This window comes from Pelophylax lessonae (assembly GCF_965119305.1).
Source record: "Pelophylax lessonae genome assembly, chromosome: 4".
NCBI lineage: Eukaryota > Metazoa > Chordata > Amphibia > Anura > Ranidae > Pelophylax > Pelophylax lessonae.
Genome location: NC_138771.1, coordinates 179292465 through 179314837, shown reverse-complemented (window position 1 = coordinate 179314837; position 22373 = coordinate 179292465). Strand labels below are relative to the sequence as shown.

Here is a 22373-nt window from a genome sequence, read left to right as displayed (position 1 = left end):
GGTGAAGGAATCGGATCGCATAGGTGTGAACGTCCATGTGATCCGATTCCAGTGCGGACCGAAAAAAGGGTTCTGCACCATTTTGGTGCAAATGCTATGCAATTTCAGCCATACAATTTGTTTGGCTGAATTTGCATCGCACAGACATCACATGTGATCTTCAAAGCAATGCGGTGCAAATCACATGCCATGTCTGTGATTGCACAAGTGTGAACCCTGCCTTAAAGTGATTGTAAAGTCTTGTTTTTTTCCAATAAAAATAACAAACATGTTATACTTACCTGCTCTGCGTAATTGCTTTGTAGCCTGGATCCTTCTCTTCTCAGGTCCCTCTTCTGTGATCCTGGCCCCTCCCTGTTGTTGAGTGCCCCCACAGCAAGCAGCTTGCTATGGGGGCACCTGAGCCAAGTCACAGCTCTCTGTGTCCATTCAGATACTGAGCCTCGACCCGGCCCCGCCCTCTCTCTTTCCTGAGTGGCTAGTTTACTTTGATTGGCAGCAGCAGCAGGAGCCAATGGCGCCGCTGCTGTGTCTCAGTCAATCAGGAGGGAGAATCTCAGGCGGCTGAGATACTCATGGACATCGCTGGACAGAGAGGGACCTCAGGTAAGTATTAGGGGGGCTACTGCACACAGAAGGCTTTTTATTTTAATGCATAGAATGCATTAAGATAAAAAAAAAACTTTCTGACTTTACAACTCCTTTAAAGAGTTTCACCCTCTCTATGTGTTCCAGTGTTATCACTGAAAGAGAAAGTCAAAGAATGTTGGTTTGTCACTAGAACAGGAATAAAGGAAGTTTTCCTGCAGGGACACTGATGACTCTGGAGACAAGCAGAGATTCCCTCACTTTGAAGGGATTTTCTTTCATTTCCTGTTTTGGCTATGGCACAGGAAGTGGAGGGAAATCTCCCCAATGGGACACAGATGGATAAAAAAATACAGTTATACTTACTCTATCCAAACAGCATTTTGCCTTTATTTCTACTTTAACATTATGACACATACTTCTAAAGAGACATTGGGATACACTACCTGTAGTTCAAGCCCTAATGGTCAGTAAGCTGCCCATAAGCTACTGCAGGAAGAGGGAAAATACCAGCAGATAGGAAAGGTTTATAGCAATACTCTTAGACCATTACATGCTCCCCTCTAGTTGTAGAAGTAGAGCTCGGTTTACTGGCAGAAATTTATAGAGTTATGCCCCATACACACGTGCAGATTATCTGCAGACTTTTGTCTGCAGACTTACCAAAACCATATAATATGAGGTCAAACCTAAACACTTTCAATTTGTATGCAATCCGGCAGGCCCTTGCACTACATAGAAAAGGTAAGTCTGCAGACAAAAGTCTGCAGATAATCTGCACGTGTGTATGGGGCATTAGTGATACTGCTGTGCCCAAACAACAGATTTGTTTAGGGATCAGGCCATTCTATGCCAATTTTAGTGGGCTTGCTGTCCAAGCCCCAACCATTGTGGGTAACCCACAAATCTGAATCTGCTTGGGTCCTTTCACACAAGCGTTCCGCCCAGTAGGCTCCGTTTGCTCAGCGGGGGGTCGATCCACCGATCACTGTGCAGAGACGGACCTATCAGAGCCCCGGTCTCCTTTATGAGGAGATTGGATGGAAATGGACCGCCTGTCCGTTTTCATCCGATTTCATCCAATTCGCCAGACGATGGAGAATAGGGTTATCATCCACCTGGATTTCACAGACAGGATCGGATCAGATAGCAGCGGGTGTCAGCGGACATATCACCACTGACATCCGCTGCCCCATAGGGGTAAATGGAGCATTCAATCAGGTCCACCTGAAACACAGACAGGTGGACCTGATCGGAAAGCCCGTGTGAAAGGGGCCTTGACCACAAGAGTTGATTCACTAAAACTGGAGAGTGCAAAATCTGGTGCAGCTGTGCATGGTAGCCAATCAGCTTCTAACTTCAGCTTGTTCAATTAAGCTTTGACAAAAAAAAAAAGGAAGCTGATTGGTTTCTATGCAGAGCTGCACCAGATTTTGCAATCTCCAGTTCTGATAAATCAACCCCACAGTTTTCTCAGTTATGTAACATGTATTAACCGAATCGGTGCTTTCCACGCAGGTATTTTCTAAATGCAAAGCATATTATGTACTTCTTACCTGCATACTTCCTTATCACATGTGCCTCAGTATAGACTGACATAGCTAGTGTGCAGATTATGGAAGCTTATGACGTCAGGAATATTCAACACTATATTTAGGCAAAATTTTGCTGTCTGATGGTAATATTCATAACTGGAATACAGTACTATAACAACGGCATAAGGCTTCTATTTTTAAAGCATAAACTGGGGCATGTGTGTGGTATGATGTTGGTTCAGGCTATAAATACCAGGATAATGCTTTTTTTTGGATGAATGCATTATCATCATATCCTTTTAATCCAGGTAACACATGGAAATAAGAAAAATGTATGTATTAGGATTTATCTACTTTGCCCTAAATTTTATTAGTGTTGTACATAATTTGCAATTATGTGGTGTCATTACTGATTGTCTGATAATCTATGTATACGTATATATATATATATATATATATATATATATATATATATATATATATATAGTATCTCACAAAAGTGAGTACACTCCTCACATTTTTGTAAAAAATTCATTTTATCTTTTCATGTGACAACACTGAAGAAATTACACTTTGCTACAATGTAAAGTAGTGAGTGTACAGCTTGTTTAACGGTGTAAATTTGCTGTTCCCTCAAAATAACTCAACATACAGCCATTTATGTCTAAACCGCTGAAGTGAGTACACCCCTAAGTGAAAATGTCCAAATTGAGCCCAATTAGCAATTTCCCTCCCCTGGAGTCATGTGATCCGTTAGAGTTACAAGGTCTCAGGTGTGAATGGGGAGCCGGTGTGTTAAATTTGAAGTTATCGCTCTCACTCTCTCGTATTGGTCACTGGAAGTTCAACATGGCATCTCATGGCAAAGAACTCTCTGAGGATCTGAAAAAAATATTTGTTGCTTTAGATAAACATGGCCTAGGCTATAAGACGTTTGCCAATATCCTGAAACAGCACGGTGGCCAAGACCATACAGCGGTTTAACAGGTTCTACTTAGAACAGACCTTGCCATGGTCCACCAAAGAAGTTGAGTGCACATGCTCAGCATCATATCCAGAGGTTGTCTTTGGGAAATAAACGTATGAGTGCTGCCAGCATTGCTGAAGAGGATGAAGGGGTGGGGGTCAGCCTGTCAGTGCTCAGACCATACGCTGCACACTGCATCAAATCGTCCCTGAAGGAAGCCTCTTCTAAAGATGATGCACAAGAAAGCCTGCAAACAGTTTTCTGAAGACAAGCAGACTAAGGACATGGATTACTGGAAATATGTCCTCTGATGAGACCAAGATAAATGTATTTGGTTCAGATGGTGTCAAGCTTGTGTGACAGCAACCAGGTGAGGTGTACAAAGACAAGTGTGTCTTGCCTACAGTCAAGCATGTTGGTGGGAGTGTCATGGTCTGGGGCTGCATGAGTGCTGCCGGCACTGGGGTGCTACAGTTCATTGAGGGAACCATGAATGCCAACATGTACTGTGAAATACTGAAGCAGAGCATAATCCCCTCCCTTCGGAGACTGGGCCGCAGGGCAGTGTTCCAACATGATAACGACCCCAAACACACCTCCAAGACGACCACTGCCTTTGCTAAAGAAGCTGAGGGTAAAGGTGATGGACTGGTCAAGCTTGTCTCCAGATCTAAACCCTATTGAGCATCTGTGGGGCATCCTCAAACGAAAGATGGAGGAGTGCAAGGTCTCTAACATCCACCAGCTCCGTGATGTCGTCATGGAGGAGTGGAAGAGGACTCTAGTGGCAACCCGTGAAGCTCTGGTGAACTCCATGCCCAAGAGGGTTAAGGCAGTGCTGGAAAATAATGGTGGCCACACAAAATTTTGACACTTTGGGCCCAATTTGGACATTTTCACTTAAGGGTGTACTCACTTTTGTTGTCAGTGGTTTGGACATTAATGGCTGAGTGTTGAGTAAATTTGAGGGAACAGCAAATTTACACTGTTATACAAGCTGTACACTCACTACTTTACATTGTAGCAAAGTGTCATTTCTTCAGTGTTGTCACATGAAAAGGTATAATAAAATATTAACAAAAATGTCAGGCTGTACTCACTTTTGTGAGATATTGCATATATATATAGATAGATAGATAGATAGATAGATAGATAGATAGATAGATAGATAGATAGATAGATAGATAGATAGATAGATAGATAGATAGATAGATAGATAGATAGATAGATAGATAGATATAGATATATATTGAAAGTGTGGTGTAATGTAGCAAATACATATTGAAATCAAAAAGCAAATACATATTTGAAATCATATGCGGTATATATAAATATATATATAAAATATATATATTGTCCTGTCCAGTGACTTAGCCTAACACATTAAGGCCCCGATACAGGAGTAAAAAAAAGTAAATATTTGTCACCGGCATTAATAGAAAAATGAAACAAATCCTGCTGCTACATTCATCCTATCTTTGGTGCCATCCCCTGCGGACTTATTATTCCAGCAATGTAGGGCCCCTAATCTTCTGAGCTGAATGACCCCCAGTGGCATGCTGTACCCAAAAAGGGTGATTAGGAACATACACAACACATTTTTAGAGGAATAGGGCAATTTTTCAAAGGAGGCTATACAAAGATCCCCAGAATAAATGACTTCAATACTGTCACAGGTAAATATATATGCCCAGCAACAATAGGCAACAACATTTAAAGTCTAAAATGTTTAAAATTCTGGGAAAAATTGTCTATTATAAGTCATAAAGGTTATCAAATGGAGGTACATCATCTAAACTTTCTTTTACCTAAAGCTGTTTTTGCATCCCAGTGCAATTGTATGGGGCGTAGAAAATAGTTCTGGCGCTCGCAATGTCTGAATACACAATCCCATAGACTGACAGCAAGAAGCAATGCAGTTTGAACTCTGATTGGCTGACAATACTGAAACCTCCTGTACAATCCAAGCCTTGGTGTACAGTGGATTAGAGGAAGCTAAAATAAAGTCACAGTTCAAGTACTTTAAAGGGGACCTGAACCTGCTTGCTGAAGGTTCTGACATGAGGAAGAAAAGCACAGCCTCCTTCAAGATGGCTGCCTCCACTCATAGATGCAGTGAAGAAGAAGGTACCTTCTTCACCTTCCTCTGCACAGTGTGTATGAGTGGAGGCAGCCAGGAGGGAAAGATAAGCTATAGGGAGATGAACTTTCAGAGTTCAGTTTCTCTTTAACCACTTCTGGACCGGAAGGATTTGCCCCCTAATGACCAGGCCATATTTTGCGATTCGGCACTGCATTACTTTAACGGACAATTGTGTGGTCGTGCAACGCTGTACATAACTAAAATTGATGTCCTTTTTTCCCACAAATAGAGCTTTATTTTGGTGGTATTTGATCACCTCTGCGATTTTTATTTTTTGCGCTATAAACAAAAAAAGAGCGACAATTCTGAAAAAAAAAATACAATATTTTATACATTCTGCTATATAACATTCCCAAAAAAAATGTAAAAATCAAATTTTTTTAACATTTTAGGCCAATTTGTTTTCTGCTTCATATTTTTGGTTAAAAAAAAAAATTGCAATAAGCGTATTTTGATTGGTTTGTGCAATAGTTATCGCGTCTACAAACTGCAGGAAAGATTTATGTCATTTTTATTGTTTGTATTTTTTTTTTACTAATAATGGCAGGGATCTGCGATTTTTTGCGGGACTGCAACATTGCGGCGGACAGATCGGACCCCTGACTGACATTTTTGACACTTTTGGGGGTACCAGTGACATTACTACAGTAATCAGTGCTAAAAATATGCACTGTTACTGTAATAATGACACTGGCAGGGAAGGGGTTAACACAGTAAAACACAGGTTAAATGTGTACCTAGGGGCGTGTTTCTAACTGTATGGGGGCTGGGCTTGTGAAATGATCACAGAGACCTGTGATCCTACATAGAAGAATCACAGGGACTCTGTGATCATTCCAGAGAGAAGAACGGTCAGCTGTGTTTACAACAGCTGATCGTCCTTCTCTCTCAGCAGGGAGCGATCGCAGGTGTCAGACGGCAATCGGAGCCCCGTGCATCGGAGTCCCACGCTGCCAAGTGGGGGCGGGAGTACGCCGCTGGCGGGGCTCGCTCGCCCCCAAGCTGCAGGCGCGCGACCGACATATACCTACGTCGGTTCGCGCAGGAGGGCCGCCCTGCTGCAGTATAACATATTATATACTGCGGGCCGCAGTCTGCGGCGGGCGGTCCGGAAGCAGTTAAAGTGGTTTTAAAGGCTGAAGAGTTTTTATCCTTATGCATTCTATACATAAAGGTAAAAAAACACCTTCAGTGTGAAGCTCTTCCCTCAGCTCTCCCTAACACTAACCTAAGCCTGATCTCAACCCCAATATGCGTGAGAGCAGCGGCTCTCCCAGGTCTCCTGATTGGCTGAGATGCAGCAGCAGGAGCCATTGGTTCCCACTGCTGTCAATCACACCCAGTAAATAGGGAGCAGGGGACAGGGCTAAGCCACACTCTCTGTGTCTTATGGATTGAGCACACATGAGTCCCCATAGCAAGGGACTTGCTCAGGGGGGACTCGGCAGGGGGGGTGGGCCCCCGAATTATTATAGGAATGTTTGTACAAATTTCATTTCTTGTGTATAGCCAGGCTAAGAGCTTGAATTTAACTGAATGCTTAAAAATGGCAAGAGGTGCTCAAAGAAATTTAGACTTATTTGTGGCTGCAACTTCTGTTCTGTTTGCTATTCTGTCTACTGCCTGTAAAGAAGTGTAAAAAGAAATACAGAGCAGCACCTATTAGACTTTATAGGTCTTATATCATTACAAATAAGACATGGGAACCGGTCACACAGCAAACACCTAAATAGCGTAAATAAGAAGAGATTAAATTTGAACTTTTGTCCAGCCCTAAAAAACAGACAAACTCTTAATCCAGAAACAATAAGGATTATTGGTTGGCCATGGCCTAAGAATTTATCCTTTGGCTTCTTATACTCTCACAGAGCACTGCAGTTTTTAGTTTTACATGAAAACATTAATTGTATGGAAATCACAAGGCTATAAAAAGTATAACTAAAGGGAAAGATTTTTTTTTTTTTTTTTTTAATAGAATGTAGAAGGATTAGTACACCTGTCAGTTTTTATTGCTTTCTGTACTCCTGTTAGAACTGTTTTCATCAAAAGTGAAACTAAAAGAAAATCCCAAATTTTGGGTTGTCATCAGAAATCTTTCAATGGGGACATTAGTTCTGTTGATCGCATTTACATCCAGAGATTCTCTCACTTTGGCAGGATTGTCTATCACTTAGTGTCCATTCACACTACCGCGACTTGTCAGGCGACTTGTCAGCCTGACAAGTCGCGGTCCGTCGCGTCCATGCAGTGCTACAGGACCCGTTCTAATAGGTGCGACACAAGTCGCTCCAACTTAGAAAAAGGGTCCTGTACTACTTCGGGGCGACCTCAGAGCGACTTGCGTAGACATTCATTATATGAAGTCCGTGCAAGTCGCGCCGAAGTCGCGGTGCACGCGACTTCACAGGTCGCCCCCGAAGTCGGAGCGACGTAGTGTGAACCGGCACTTACTGTAGCACTACTCCCTTGGGAGCTGCTGGTTACAGGTTCCCCAGGGTTACCCATAGCAACAACACGACAGTTTAGCATCTTTAAAGTGCTTACCTCAGTCAAGAAACAGTCTAGATTTTTTGTTTTTTTGTAGTTTTATTTGAGAACTTGAATAGGAGAAGGGATGAGTGGGATACTCCAACTTGAATGAACAATGGACAATTTGCTGGGACGTCTAGATGTAGCTGAGTGCTTCACCTTGTCACTAGCAGTGAAGAAGAATTTAATGAACTTGTATTACTCTGTTAATCGCTCTTCCGGGCCTAACTAGGCACCCCCTTTATCCCTATTCTTCAGGGTTCTACACGGCACCTGTAGCTCTCTCTCTCTCTGTGAGCTAGCTCCTTGATCCCCTGACTTCATTGGAGCTGTCACCCTTCCTGGGCCGACCCTTTGGAAAGTCCCACAGTACTCACGGACACTGTTTTTCCAGAGAGACTCTGCCAGCAGCTCCACTGTCAGCTCTACTGGATCTTCGGCAGCTCAGCTCCACACCTGGTTCACTAGGCTGACTGCCTAAGACCACCTTCCTAACACACAGCAGGAGGAGAGACAGCCATCTGACTCCTCCTGGGACTCTGTTTCCTGACAAAGACGCCCTGTCACATGCCCCCTCAGCTTTTATGAGCACTGCAAGAATGCCCTCCCACTGGGACTCCCATAAAAGCTAATGTGTCACTGGCTGGGTTTCCTCCACTGTCCAACAAGCTCCCTCATTGGATGCAGTGGGGATACTCCCTCAGACTCAGTGAATCACACCTGGAAACATGTAACCGGCAACCTAATAGATCAGGCTCACCTGATAAGCAGAAGGAGCAATCAATGCATTTACCTAGCACCTACCTACCTAGGAGGGTGCTACACTTACTGTTTTGACTATTATTATACAGAATTCATGGGACAGGAAGTGAATGAAAATCTCCCCAGTGGGATACAGAAGGAAAACAAAAAACTAAACAAACTGACCTTTCCTACTTCCTTATCTAAAATGAAAAATAATGTTTTGCCTTTAGTTACATTTTTAGTACCACTGTTGTGGTCTTTGAAGATGAATTGCTCCACAGAGGTCACAAAGGCTGCTAAAATGGTCAGTGATTGCTTGTTTTAAAAAACCTTTAGTGTTTGTTAAGAATATGATCAAACCTTGGCCAGGGATTTACTTTATTGTGATTGAAATGCATTTTGGGGGGGAAAAGACCATGGGGAAGATATACAGCACTTTGGAGTGTTTATTTAAAGAACCTTCACCTGATGAAAGGTGTGCATTAAAGCTCTGTTCAGATCTGTGTGGGTCTGAGTTCTGAGTGTAGGCAGCCAATTCATTTCAATGGGCTCCCCTTCCTGCACAAACGCAGGGGAAAAGGTCCCAGACCCTTTTTTAAATTGAGCCATGCTGAATTAGCACTGGTTTAGCAAGCGTGAAAATATGCCGTGGTCGCTGATGCGTGGAGATGCCACTAAAGATTAATGGCACACCCACACGTCTGCTGAAGTGCAGCGTGTTTCTCTGTGGGTCAGGAACATGCATGATTTCTTGTGCGTTCTCCACCTGCAAAGATGTGAACCTAGCCTAAAGCCCAGCTTTAGGAATTACCATTGCAATGCAAGGGTGGAATGTTCGTTAACTCTAGGGGTAGAAAAATAAGGTGTAATACTTAAGGTGAAGTGAGGGAATGTAAAAAATAAACATACATACTCACCTACCTGTTGCAGCATCAGTCAATGCTGCAGCAGTCGCCTGCCAGCAAAAGCCCAAGAACTGTGCAATTACGTGACCGCTGATCACTCAGTTATTGCGTCCGCTCTGAGCAGAGAGAGGCTCAACCAGCTGCCTGTGGGTCATCTAAATGGATCCCAATAATATTGTCAGATTCCCTCCAGAGTCTGGAGCCGCTCTGTGAAATCAGCTGACAGCGGGCTTTAGTGCACTCCTGTGACCCACGTGAAAAGTATGACCAAAAGAGCTTTGGCCATACTTCTATTTTAACATGCTCCTGCAGGCTCAAGCGCTCTCCTCTGCCCCAGCCTGTGCGCACTCCCTTATCATCCTCAGGTACAAACCAGGAATTTCACCCCTGCTATACTTCAAGAATATGTTACCCTAACATTCTGCATTCCTCATATGTGCCTGCTGTGCCAGGTACTTGTGTTTAAAAGTTTCCTGTTCTCTTTGTATTTCTTGCTTTGTGTGAAATACCTGGTGATCCTACCAGTCCCTCTGCTTTCGTATTTCAAAATGACCATGCTAAGCAGGAGAGAACATCTATCCCAGTGTGGTCAGTTTTCTGGATGTGCTGGGAGCACAGTGCACAGCCTGCCAGTCCTACAATAGTCCAACTGGTGCTGACACCCCATCAGTGCACTACTGTTTCCCCATCCCTAGCTCTCTAAGCCCCTTTTGCAGCAGAACAGTGATTATGTAATCACTTTAAAGAAAAAAGAAAGAAAAAAAAGGTGTTTAAAATGTTTTTTATATATACAATATATACTCAAATGATTTGCTTTGCATTTCTATTTTAAACTGAATGGGTTGTTTTAAATGTAAAGGTTCACATATACTTCATTGTTCGAAAGCGACTCCGGGGCATCCTAAACTGGCCATAACCCAGTATATTTTTGAATGAAAATTTGTATAAACATTCCTATGAAAATTCTTATTAAATTCAATAATTTCAGGAGAAGAACAAAGAAGGTGTCTCTAAGTGCAGAATGCCAGCAGTTTATTAAACAACACAGCTAAAAACATCTACAAGAATTAGACGTTTAGTAGGCTCATCATAGCAAAACATTCCTGGCGGGGCTCCTGCCACTGTCTCTCCATCTCCCTGTGCCGGCCATTAGCTGTGAGGGAGGATAGAATCACCAAATCAAGATGGCCACCGCTCTTCTGGGACCCCGGTGGACTGCACATGCCGGAAATACCGTCAAGAAAGGAGCAGTGGCGCATTTCAGAGCATGCACACAAGGCTCCTTCTTCAAAACTTGATCCCCAATGTAGTGAGCCGAAATAAATTGGAAAGAAAGGGACGAGAGTGGGCGCACCAAATAAGGAAAATCATAGCAAGAGATGGGCGGCACAGTACGCACAGTACGCACCACCATACTCAAACCAGCAAAAATGAAAGCACAGACACAACTAGCATTTTAACAAAGGAAGTCAATCAGTGTCAACAACAAATATATATACTGTATATTTACACTATATTACTATAAGTATTGGGATGCCGCTTTTAAACGCACATGAACTTTAATGGCATCCCAGTCATAAGTTCATAGGGTTCAATATTGAGTTAGCCCACCCTTTGAAGCTATAACAGCTTCAAGCCTTTAACTCTTCTGGGAAGGTTGTCTATGGGTATAGGAGTGTGTCTATGGGAATGTTTGACCATTCTTGCAGAAGCATATTTGTGAGGTCAGGCACTGATGTGGACAAGAAGGCCCGGCTCGCAGTCTCCGCTCTACTTCATCCCAAAGGTGTTCTTTCGGATTGAGGTCAGGCCAGTCAAGTTCCTCCACCCCAAACTTGCTCATCCATGTCTTTGTTGTTGACACTGATTGACTGCTTTTGTCAAAATGCTAATTGTGTCTGTGCTTCGTTTTTGCTGCTTTGAGTACGGCGGTGCATACTGTCCTTGTCCACCCATACTCCTGTGCAGCAAAAAAATGCATCTCTAAATTTTCTAATCACCCCAGTTAACCTTCCTAGCGGTATTCCCGAGTGTGGCTCGGGGTTAAATTTCAGTGTCAAAAGCGGTAACCCCGAGCCACACTCGGAGTACCGCTAGGAAGATCGCTGGATCCTGGTAGAGGGGTTACTTACCTTGTCACCGGGTTCCAGCGATGTATCCCGGCGATGTGTGGCGGCGGATCTTCCTCCCGATCCTCTGTGTGCCCCGGCTTCCGTCTCCTGCGACGTGATGTTCGCATTGGGGCGGAACCGGCGGCAAATTCAAATGTAAAACACACCAAACACACTGATACAATGCAAAATAAAATAAATTCACATTCGTTTTCCCCCAGTGCCCTTTCCTGCAGTTTTACTGTACTTTTTATGTATATATATATATATATATATATATATATATATATGTGTGTATATATATATATATATATATATATTATATCTATATATATATGTATACTGTATATGTGTATATGTGTATATATATATATATATATACGTATATATATAGATATATATATATATATATATATATATATACATACATAGGAGTGTATGTATATATATATATATATATATATATATATATATATATATATACATACATACATACATAGGAGTGTATGTATATATATATATAATATATGTATACATATATATATATATATATATATATATATATATATATATATATTTATATATTTATATATATATACATACTTTAACTTATTTATAGTTTTTTATTATATTATAATTTATTATTTTGTGTTTCAAACTTTATCATACCCAATATGTTATAAAGAAGAACGCACAGTAAAAGAAAAATCATATGTAAATAGTTGGTTTGGGCTGCTCATTCTTAAGAATTACATGCAAAATAATGGTACTGCTTTCAGCACCTAAAATCCGAAAGAATCATACCGCCAGGGAGGTTAAGCCCCCGTTCACACTAAGGCGACCTGTGAGGCGACCTGGTCGCCTCACAGGTCGCCGTAGGTCGCCTCCCATAGGGAAGCTGCGGACCCGTTCTAATAGGAGCGACACAAGTCGCTCCGACTTAGAAAAAGGGTCCGGAGCTTCTTTGGGTCGACCAGGAGGCGACCGCCATAGACTTCAATGTTATGAAGTCCGTGGCGGCCGCTCCGAAGTAGCGTCGCCCCTATGTGAACGGGGGCTAAAAAGAAACATCGATTTGGCCACATATACAATTAGAAAAATAAACAAACATTCCTGAAATGAAACATTTTGTAATAAATTCTACTAGTGTCCAGCCAGCTTCAGACAACTGGATACACAGATGGAAAGAGCCTACCAGAGCACGGATAAAGGTATAATAGTTAGGTGCAATTAGTATTGCACCTAAACCCTAATGCTATCCCTAGTATTATTAAGAAGCAATAAATCCTTGCAGTGCTGGGGGGTCCCACTGTAAGGGCTGTTTTTTGGAATTCCTGGAGTTGGGTTTTAGGTTTACTCTCATATGTAATATTGTAATATGTATGTATAAGTATGTAATACGTATGTACTATGTATAAGTATGTAATAAGTATGTAATATGTATAAGTATGTAATATGTACTCTGGTATGTAATATTGACTTTATAATATTGCTTTATTGTTACTTACTAGTAGCACTGCATAATTACTTGCACTTGTTTTTTTAATTAAGCCTCATTCATTCAAACGCTGAAGCCTGTCAATAAAGCATCTGTTTACACATTTGAAGCCACCTGGAGCTACATGCAGGCCACCCATAGAAGCGAATGGCTGTACAAACAGCGGCACATATGAGTTTGACAGGCGTCCCCGTGCACACTTGTCAAACTCAGATGTACAGCTGTGCCCATACAACTGCTGCGTCTCCATTCATTTATATGGGCAGCCTGCACGCAGCTCAAGGCAGCCCTAAATTTGTAAACAATTGCCTCATGCACATTGTACAGGCCTTAGTGCCCATGTACATGAGGCCTTAGATAAAAGCTAAAAAGTCTGCCTACTGAAAGCAGCATTTTAATATATTTTGGAATTTCTACATAAAACCCCACTCTTCTGTTCATGTCTCCTCCTCCTAATACTACAAATGTATATTTAATTTCTAATTTTAAAAGAAACCTGTAGCAGAAAATATGAGGCGGCCACAGCTCACCTCCTAAGAATGCTAGTTCCCTGGGTCCCTGGGTCACTGATACCATGTCTTCAGTCTCTGACCATGGACAACTACTGTATGCAGGGAACAGGGACTGAGAAAGACTTGAAAGCAGATACAGCTAGGTAATATTATTTCTAATCTAGGGCCATATCTACTGTATATATCGATGAGCTGTAAAGTCTTTTTTAAAATCCTTTTCTGGCACTTTTTGTTTACAAGTTTAAATCTGTATTTTTTGCAAGAAAATTACTTAGTACCCCCAAACATTATATATTATATTATTATAAATATATTATTTATTTCAGGTACTTATATAGTGCTGTCAATTTTATGCAGCACTTGACATATACATTGTACATTCACATCAGCCCCTACCTTCAAGGAGCTTACAATCTAAGGTCCCTAACATTCATACATATATATTAAAAAAGAATAGCGCACACATGCAAAAGAAATGACTATCAAATATGGAGACAATCCATAAAGTAGATATAACTCCAAGGGTTAGAGAGGCTGGATTCATCCTTTTTTATGGATAGTGTAGAACCCACTGACAATGGGGTACTTTGATGTAGTGGTGGGCTTGAGCAAGATATGGCCATATGGTGGGACCAAATCCCCATTTTTATTTATGGATTGTCTCTATATTTGATTCATTTCTTTTGCACGGTTGCGCTATTCTTTTTTAATATACATGCCGCTTGGTTCATAGCTGCACCGGCTTTAGATATACATGTTCAGGGTGTGCTCCCCCAATTTTTTGCTTATTTATTAAACATTCATACATACACTAGGGCCAATTTAGACAGGAGCCAATTAACCTACCAGCATGTCTTTGGAGTGTGGACGGAAACCAGAGTATCTGGAGAAAGCCCACGCAGGCACAGGGAGAACATACAAACTCCAGGCAGGTAGTGTCATGGTTGGGATTCAAACCAGCGACCCTTTTGCTGCTGAGTGAAAATGCTAACCACTACACCACTGTGCCGTATGTATATATACATATATATATCATTTTTTTTATTTTATTTTTTTTATCAGAGGCCCCAGGGAATAAAATGGCAATCATGACAACTTTTAATGTCACACGGTATTTGCGCAGTGGATTTTCAAACGCAATTTTTTGGAAAAAAAATATATTTTATTGAATAAAAAAAAAACATTAAATTTACCCCAATTTTTTTGTATAATATGAAAGATGATGTCACGCCGAGTATATAGATACCTAACATGTCACGCTTTAAAATTGTGCACGCTCGGGAATGGCAGCAAACTATATTACTCCATAGGTGATGCTTTTAATGCCTTTACAGGTTACCTATTTAGAGTTACAGAGGGAGTCTGGCACTACAATTACTGCCCTCAATTTAATGTTCGCGGCGATTCCTCATATGTTTGGTATAAACACCATTTATATATGCATGCGCGACTTACGTATGTGTTCGCTTCAACGCGCGAGCACAGAGGGATAGTGGTGCTTTTTTTTTTTTCCTATTTATTTTTTTTTTTATTTTTACACTTTCCCTTTAATTTTTTTTATCACTTTTATTCTTGTTATAATTACTGTAAACATACCTTGTAATAGAAATAAGCATGACGGGTCCTCTTTATGGAGAGATCTGGGGTCAAATAGACCCCAAATCTCTCCTTTTCCTTTAAAAGCAAAGAATTTAAAAAAAATTGTTTACTTCCACCCTAGACAAGAAGTGACACAATGACCCAGCTCTGGTCCTCCAAGGCCATAGGGACGATCAAAGACTAGATTTCACTGTAAACCAGCCAGCTGCACCGACAGATCGTTCCTGCTGGCTTGTCCGAGAAACACCGGTAAGCGGCGCGGGGGGTTAACATTCCATCCTGCCTCTTCTAAGAGAATTCCAGCAGCTCATGAGCCACTCTGGAGGCTTTCAAGACAAATCCAGCCGCCGGCTGTGAAAAATTGGGTTTTTGACTTACCGTAAAATCCATTTCTCTGATGTTCATTGACGGACACCGCTCCTGGTATTCATAACCATTGGGTTATACTCCCCCCTACAGGAGTAGGACACTAGGCAGAAAAGAATTCTGGCTATACCCATGGACAGTCCCAGGGGGTATACTCCTTCTCTCTGCTATAGCCACTCACTTGTTACAAGCAGTGTCAGGAGAATAATAATTCCACAGAGGGGTGGGTGCTGTGTCCGTCAATAAACATCAGAGAAATGGATTTTACGGTAAGTCAAAAATCCCATTTTCTCTTTCGTTCATTGAAAGACACAGCTCCTGGTATTCTTAACCATTGGAACACCCCAAACAGTGTTAAACATGAGGGGTGGGAACAACCAAAAAATTCCCAAGGCTACACATTAGCCAACCAGGCAACAGGAGCTCAACCAAACAACTGGAGCCCGCCTGAAAAAAACAATACACCCTCAAAAAGGATCAGGTCCTCTTAAACAGCAGCCTGCAAAACCTTCCGGCCAAAAGAAGCATTCGCAGATGCCAACACATCCACTTTATAAAATTTTGTAAAAGTGTGCACCGATGACCTTTTGGCCGCCTTGCAAACCTGCGTCACTAAGGCTTGATAACAGAAGGCCCAGGAGGCACTAAGCATCCTAGTAGTGTGCGCCTTAACAGGGAAAGGAGGAACCTGACCCCTGATGGAATAGACCTGAACCACCGTCTGTCTGATCCATCTGGAAATGGTTGCAGAGGAAGCGGACAACCCTTTTCGAGGTCCATCCATGAGCACAAATAGAGAGTCTGACTTTCTGAAAAACTCTGTAGCTGCCCAGTACACCCTAACTGCCCGGACCACATCCAAGGCATGCAAGGCAATTTCCTTCGGATGTTTAGGCCTGGGACACAGGGAAGGCAACACAATGTCTTCATTCAAATGAATATGAGAGACCACCTTTGGAATGAAAGACTGACAGGGGCAAGGAACCACCTTATGTGAATTGCCGGACAGGGTGAACAACAGGATAACACTGCCAGTTCTGACAACCTGCACGCAGAGTTGATAGCCACCCAAAAGGCCACCTTCTGGGACAGCATAAGCAGGGGAATGCCCTGAATATTATAGGGGGCAGTATAACCCAATGGTTATGAATACCAGGAGCTGTGTCTGTGAATGAATGAAAGAGAAGACAATACCAGGGTTATGGCTGATATGATATGATAAACCACTTGTAAACTGCAACGTGTATATATATATATATATATATATATATATATATATATATATATATATATATATATATATAAATATACGCATTGCGGTCAACAAGTGGTTAGGCATCACCTACGAAAACTTTTGGGTATCATAAATTGTCGTCATTTTGCAGTACCTTATATGGCCATTTTAAGCTTTGACACCCTTGGATCCCTGGAAAGGAAAGTCTATTTTAGTATTTGTAGCTACTGACTTTTATTTATTTTTTGCCCAGACTGGACCTCCTCTTTATAGTGGCTGCAAACTTCCCTATAATGTTTGTACCTATAGGTAAGCCTATAATAAGGCTTACCTATAGGTACTGTAAATATCGCCTAAACTTGCACCATTTAGGAGATATTTATTGTATACTGCGCCAATGACATTTCTTTGGAGCCCTGTGCCATGACCTGCGGCTTCCGTCTGCATGCACGGGAGTGATGTCACGTGGCTCCGGCCAGTATCACAGCCGAAGTCCGCGGACCCAGAAGGAAGACAGGCGAAGATGGATGCAGCCTCCAGCAGGACGACGAGGGCTTCCTTTTCATGTAAGTGTCACATAATGTGCTAGTATGTGATGCATACTAGCACATTAGGCCTTTACTTTGCAGGTAAGAAAAAAAGAAAAAAAAAAAAGTAGACTTTACTTCCTCTATAATGTTATTAAAAATGACATTTCCTTTTCAATCTGCAGTGCTGTAAATGTCTGTAAATTTCAGTGCAAGGCCTTCTGTACAGAACACCTCCAGAAATGTAATTTTCTGCTTGTGTGATTGGCTCGCTGACTTTCCGAGAAGTCTTTACTGAGATACAAGTCAGATTTTCGGCATCCCCTGCAACAAAAATGTAATTTTTGGTGAGATACTCCCAAAGAGTTAATCCCTTCCAAAGGGATGCAGAGACTGCAATTTTACCTCATTAGAACACTGCAAGTGCATCAGCTGATTAATAATGAAAACGTCACTCCCATTCAGATTCACTTTGCACAATGACATAGCCTAACAAACAGCTTTTTCTTCAGAATAAGGTAAGTACTATACCTTCTCACTTCACCTCTAGGCTAAACAAGCATGTAACCATGTGTGTGTGTGGGGGGGGGGGCCTCTACAAGGGTAGATCTAATTTTTGGAGTCCAATTGAAGTCAACCATTGTCTCCTAGGTGTCCCTATATGATTTTCTCCTTATTTTGCATATATTAAAGTATTCCTTCCCAGCCTCCCTGATCCTATAGCTACACACTCACTATCACGGCCTAATGATGACATGCAAAGTTCAGTAACAAAAGCCAATCAGATTTTAGCTTGCGGAAGCCAAACCTGTACAAGTGAACACTACAAGTCCCAGTATCCTCCGGACAAAGCCTGTGTGTACTGTATAGGACATGCTCAGGCTTCATTATTCTTTATAAATGGGAACCAGGGAGATCAGGTTCATCATGTGTAAGACTAATGCAATAAAATGACAGATCTTTCTCACTTTTTCCTATAAATATTTGCTGTTATTTTGATATAGAAAAAGGATCTGATGTTTATTGTTTGCCTCCACGATGTATAAACACACACCAACACAAATATGACAACTGTATTTTGCATTGCCATTGATTTTGCTTTTGGGTATGTGTTGTTTCTTTTGTTTTCAGTAAAAATAAGAATTAAAGTTACACTAAACTATATCCTTATTCTCCAAAAAATAACCCATACACACTCCAAATACCATAATCCATAGTCCCTAGTGCATGTCCAGAGTAAAACAAGAGAGGGTGGCTACATTCCTACATACAGTGGCACAATGGAGAATAAATGTAGCCACCCTCTAACAGGAAGCCAGATCACAGCATCAAAACACAAAAAAAAAAGAATTTGGAGATTTGGAGGAGGCTGAGAGCAATAGAAGGTACTTTTTCAAAAGCTGGACTTCACCCAAAAGGAAAGGAAAAGTTCCACTTTTCTGCAACCAAGCACCAAACTTTCAACTTTTGAATACATATTTTTTTTTGGGGGGGGGGGGGGAAGCAGGCACCTGGTTTTGACAGGCACCCACTCAGTGGCATAGCGTGGGTTGTCAGTGCTCGGAGCGAGGCAAGTTATTTGCGCCCCCTAACACATGGACTTTTAGCACTCTCTGAGTCCCTTCCACTAGTTCTGCTGCAACTGATTATTAAGGGCTCCTCTTTATTCATAGGATCCTAGGCCAGTGATGGTGAACCTTGGCACCCCAGATCATGTTTTGGAACTATATTTCCCATGATGCTTATGAACTCTGAAGTGTAGGTGAGCATCATGGTAAATGTAGTTCCAAAGCATCTGGGGTGCATCTGTGCATCCCTTGGACCTCAGCAGTCTATAGTGGGCACACTGGCTATAATGGGCGTACTTAAGTGTATCTTTAATAGCATTAATCGCTACTAGCTTTATGTAACTCAATTCATATCGTCTTCTGCAGCATATCCTCAGCTAAAAATGTAGCATGACCCTCATTTCCGCTATTAGGGCTGCAATTTCACAGTCCTCTCAAGCATCACATATATTAAACAAAATGTGCGGCCCTTTTGTAATGTCGGGGGGCCACATCTAAAGCCCCCATTAGGTTTTAGGTCGACAACCACTAACCTTATCAATGTGAGTGAAAGTCGCCCCCCCCCCCCCCCCCCCCACTGCTCGTAGTCTCTTGGAACACCTCACAGGTCGCAGAAAGCTGCGGGACCATTCACACAGCACAGTGCACCCGCGCATGCGCAGTGGGAAGCCAGCTGTGACGTTGCAAGAAGTCACAGCTAGTTTCCCACAGTTAGCATGGCAGAGCCGGGGACCTAAAGACCAGCAAAAAACCCACCAAGGTGAGAATGGCGTTGTATCTCTGGAGAGGTAAGTCCCTGGTCACACTGGTGCGATGTGGGAATCCCTGCAACTCAGTGCGGGTGCCCGCATTGCACCTGAATTGCACAGTGGTTCACACGGAGATCTGAGAATAGCTTGGGGTGTCCATGTAAAGTTAATGACACTCCCACATTGGTTAACAGATCGCAGTGGAAACCGTGCAATGGTGCAGGAATCGGATTGCATAGGTGGGAATACCCATGCAATCCCATTACAGTGTGGACCAAAAAAGGGGTCCTGCACCATTTTGGTGTAAAAGCAATGCGATTTCATCCATACAGTTTTTTTGGCTTAAATTCGCATCGCACAGACATAGCCTGTGATCTGCACAGCAATGTGGTGCAAATCACATGTGATGTCTGTCATCACATATGTTTGACCTGGCACTAAGTGTCCCTTTATTTAAAGTCAGCAGCTACAGTATTTGTAGCTGCTGACTTTTTACCCTTTTTTTTTTAGGGGGGGGGGGGGGGGGGTACTGAAAAAACACTCTAAGGACGCATACTTGAATGGAATTCTTTAACCAGTTTAGTGTCACTTACAAACAAAAATTAGCCCAACATATCTGACAGGTCTGTAGCAGCCTGTAGCTCATCAGCCTCCCTGGCGTAATAAAAGCAGGAAGCCTGGCCTCTACGTTCCAGCCGGCACTGCCAGGAAGAGGAAAGGATTTTCCCTTCATCCCATTAATCAGAATGTACAGATAATAGAAAATACTGTTTGGAACTACAAGAATAAGATCAGATCCTTGGTTATGGTGGCATTGTAAGGCATGCATTAGAGATATGTCCCTGGGTTTACAGTCACTGTGTGGATGATTTACAATACTGCTACATGTGAATCATATAGAAATCCTCAACATATAACAATGAAAAGATCGTCTATGCCATGCCTAGGCAGACATTATATAATTCAATCATAGCACACAGAGCCTAGTGGTGATCAGAGGGCCTAGCCTAGAATCATAGGAGATCAAGCAGATAGGGTGAAGCTGTACAAGGTGTATTTGCTCTCCCAGCTGTATAGAACCCTGCCCAGTGCTGAGCAGTGTAAATATAGAGCATTCCCTGCAGGCACCATGGCCAATTCACAAGACATGAACAACAAAGGCTGCTTTGCTGGTCCTCTAATATAGGGCACATTGTCAGCTGCCTCTCATGGATCTCATGTAATAGGCTTAGAGAAATGGCAGGCTCACCTCATTGCATGTGGGCAGATTGCTCAGAGCTGTTCCCAGCAGCAATTGAAGGCAGATCGCGAAGCATCCAGTCCAGCAGAAGAATGGCATAGTGATGACTGAGCAGAGTCCGGGCTCTCAGGATCAGATTGGAGGGGGTGATGGAGCAGAGTCCTGGCTCTTAGGATCAGATTGGAGGGGATGATGGAGCAGAGTCCTGGCTGTCAGGATCAGAATGGAGGGGGTGATGGAGCAGAGTCCTGGCTGTCAGGATCAGATTGGAGGGGATGATGGAGCAGAGTCCGGGCTCTCAGGATCAGATTGGAGGGGATGATGGAGCAGAGTCCTGGCTGTCAGGATCAGATTGGAGGGGATGATGGAGCAGCGTCCAGGCTGTCAGGATAAGATGGATGGGATGATGGAGCAGAGTCCTGGCTGTCAGGATCAGATTGGAGGGGATGATGGAGCAGAGTCCAGGCTCTCAGGATTAGATTGGAGGGGATGATGGAGCAGAGTCCCTGTCAGGATCAGATTGGAGGGGATGATGGAGCAGAGTCCAGGCTCTCAGGATCAGATTGGAGGGGATGATGGAGCAGAGTCCTGGCTGTCAGGATCAGATTGGATGGGATGATAGAGCAGAGTCCGGGCTCTCAGGATCAGATGGATGGGATGATGGAGCAGAGTCCTGGCTGCCAGGATCAGATTGAAGTAGATGATGGAGAAGAGTCCGGGCTGTCAGAATCAGATTGGAGGGGTTGATGGAGCAGAGTCCTGGCTCTCAGGATAAGATGGAGAGGATGAGGATGCTCCCTCTGCTGCTGCTACTGCTTCTGCTGCTGTCTTCACCTGATCGCTGGGCTAAAGGAGCATTGACAACGCCGGCCTGTGACATCATGACAAGGTGGAGAGACAAAGGAGGAGGGAGGGGGAGGGCTGAGCTGGGCTGTGCTTGGGTGACACACATTCACTGGGGGGGACACAGCACAGAGCTGTGATAGGAAAGCTGGGGAAAGGGTTAATGTATTTGTTTTCCCTTTGCAACAATGACACATCCTCCCGATCTACTATCTGAGCACTAGAATGAGTTCAGAGGATGACATCTGCATTCTGAGAATGAATGGGATACAATAGAAATCTATTCTTCTACAGAATCCATACATGTGCTGATCTAGATGCCCATTTTATTAAGCTTTGCTATTCTACAGCTTTTCTCTCAGCCAGGGTTCCCTGTAACCCTCCACAGCAGGAGAATCCAAACTTTGGAGGGCCTGATCATGCATTTTACAAATATTCATGGGGAAAAAGTTTTATGAATGAACAAATTTAATTTAAATAAAATAACATGTTTTCCTTGCACTTTTTTTAAAACTAATATTATTATTAATATTATTATACAGGATTTATATAGGGCCATCAGTTTGCGTAGACATTACAGTTACAAAACACATTATATATATACACTGTACTTGCAGTGCGCAGACTATTTACAGTGCCTTGAAAAAGTATTCATACCCCTTGAAATTTTCCACATTTTATTATGTTACAACCAAAAATGTAGATGTATTTTATT

At 42.5% G+C, this 22373-nt stretch overlaps 1 protein-coding gene across 1 annotated transcript in view; it reads right to left on the bottom strand.

Moving 5' to 3' along the window:
* The window catches only part of ELAPOR2 (endosome-lysosome associated apoptosis and autophagy regulator family member 2), a 161129-nt gene extending 140176 nt beyond the window's left edge, over nucleotides 1-20953 (bottom strand). The window contains exon 1 of the mRNA XM_082253203.1: nucleotides 20825-20953. Coding sequence (XP_082109329.1) covers nucleotides 20825-20914 — 90 coding nt within the window. The 5' untranslated portion in view covers nucleotides 20915-20953. The remainder of the gene's footprint in view (nucleotides 1-20824) is intronic.
* Nucleotides 20954-22373: the final 1420 nt, after the last annotated feature.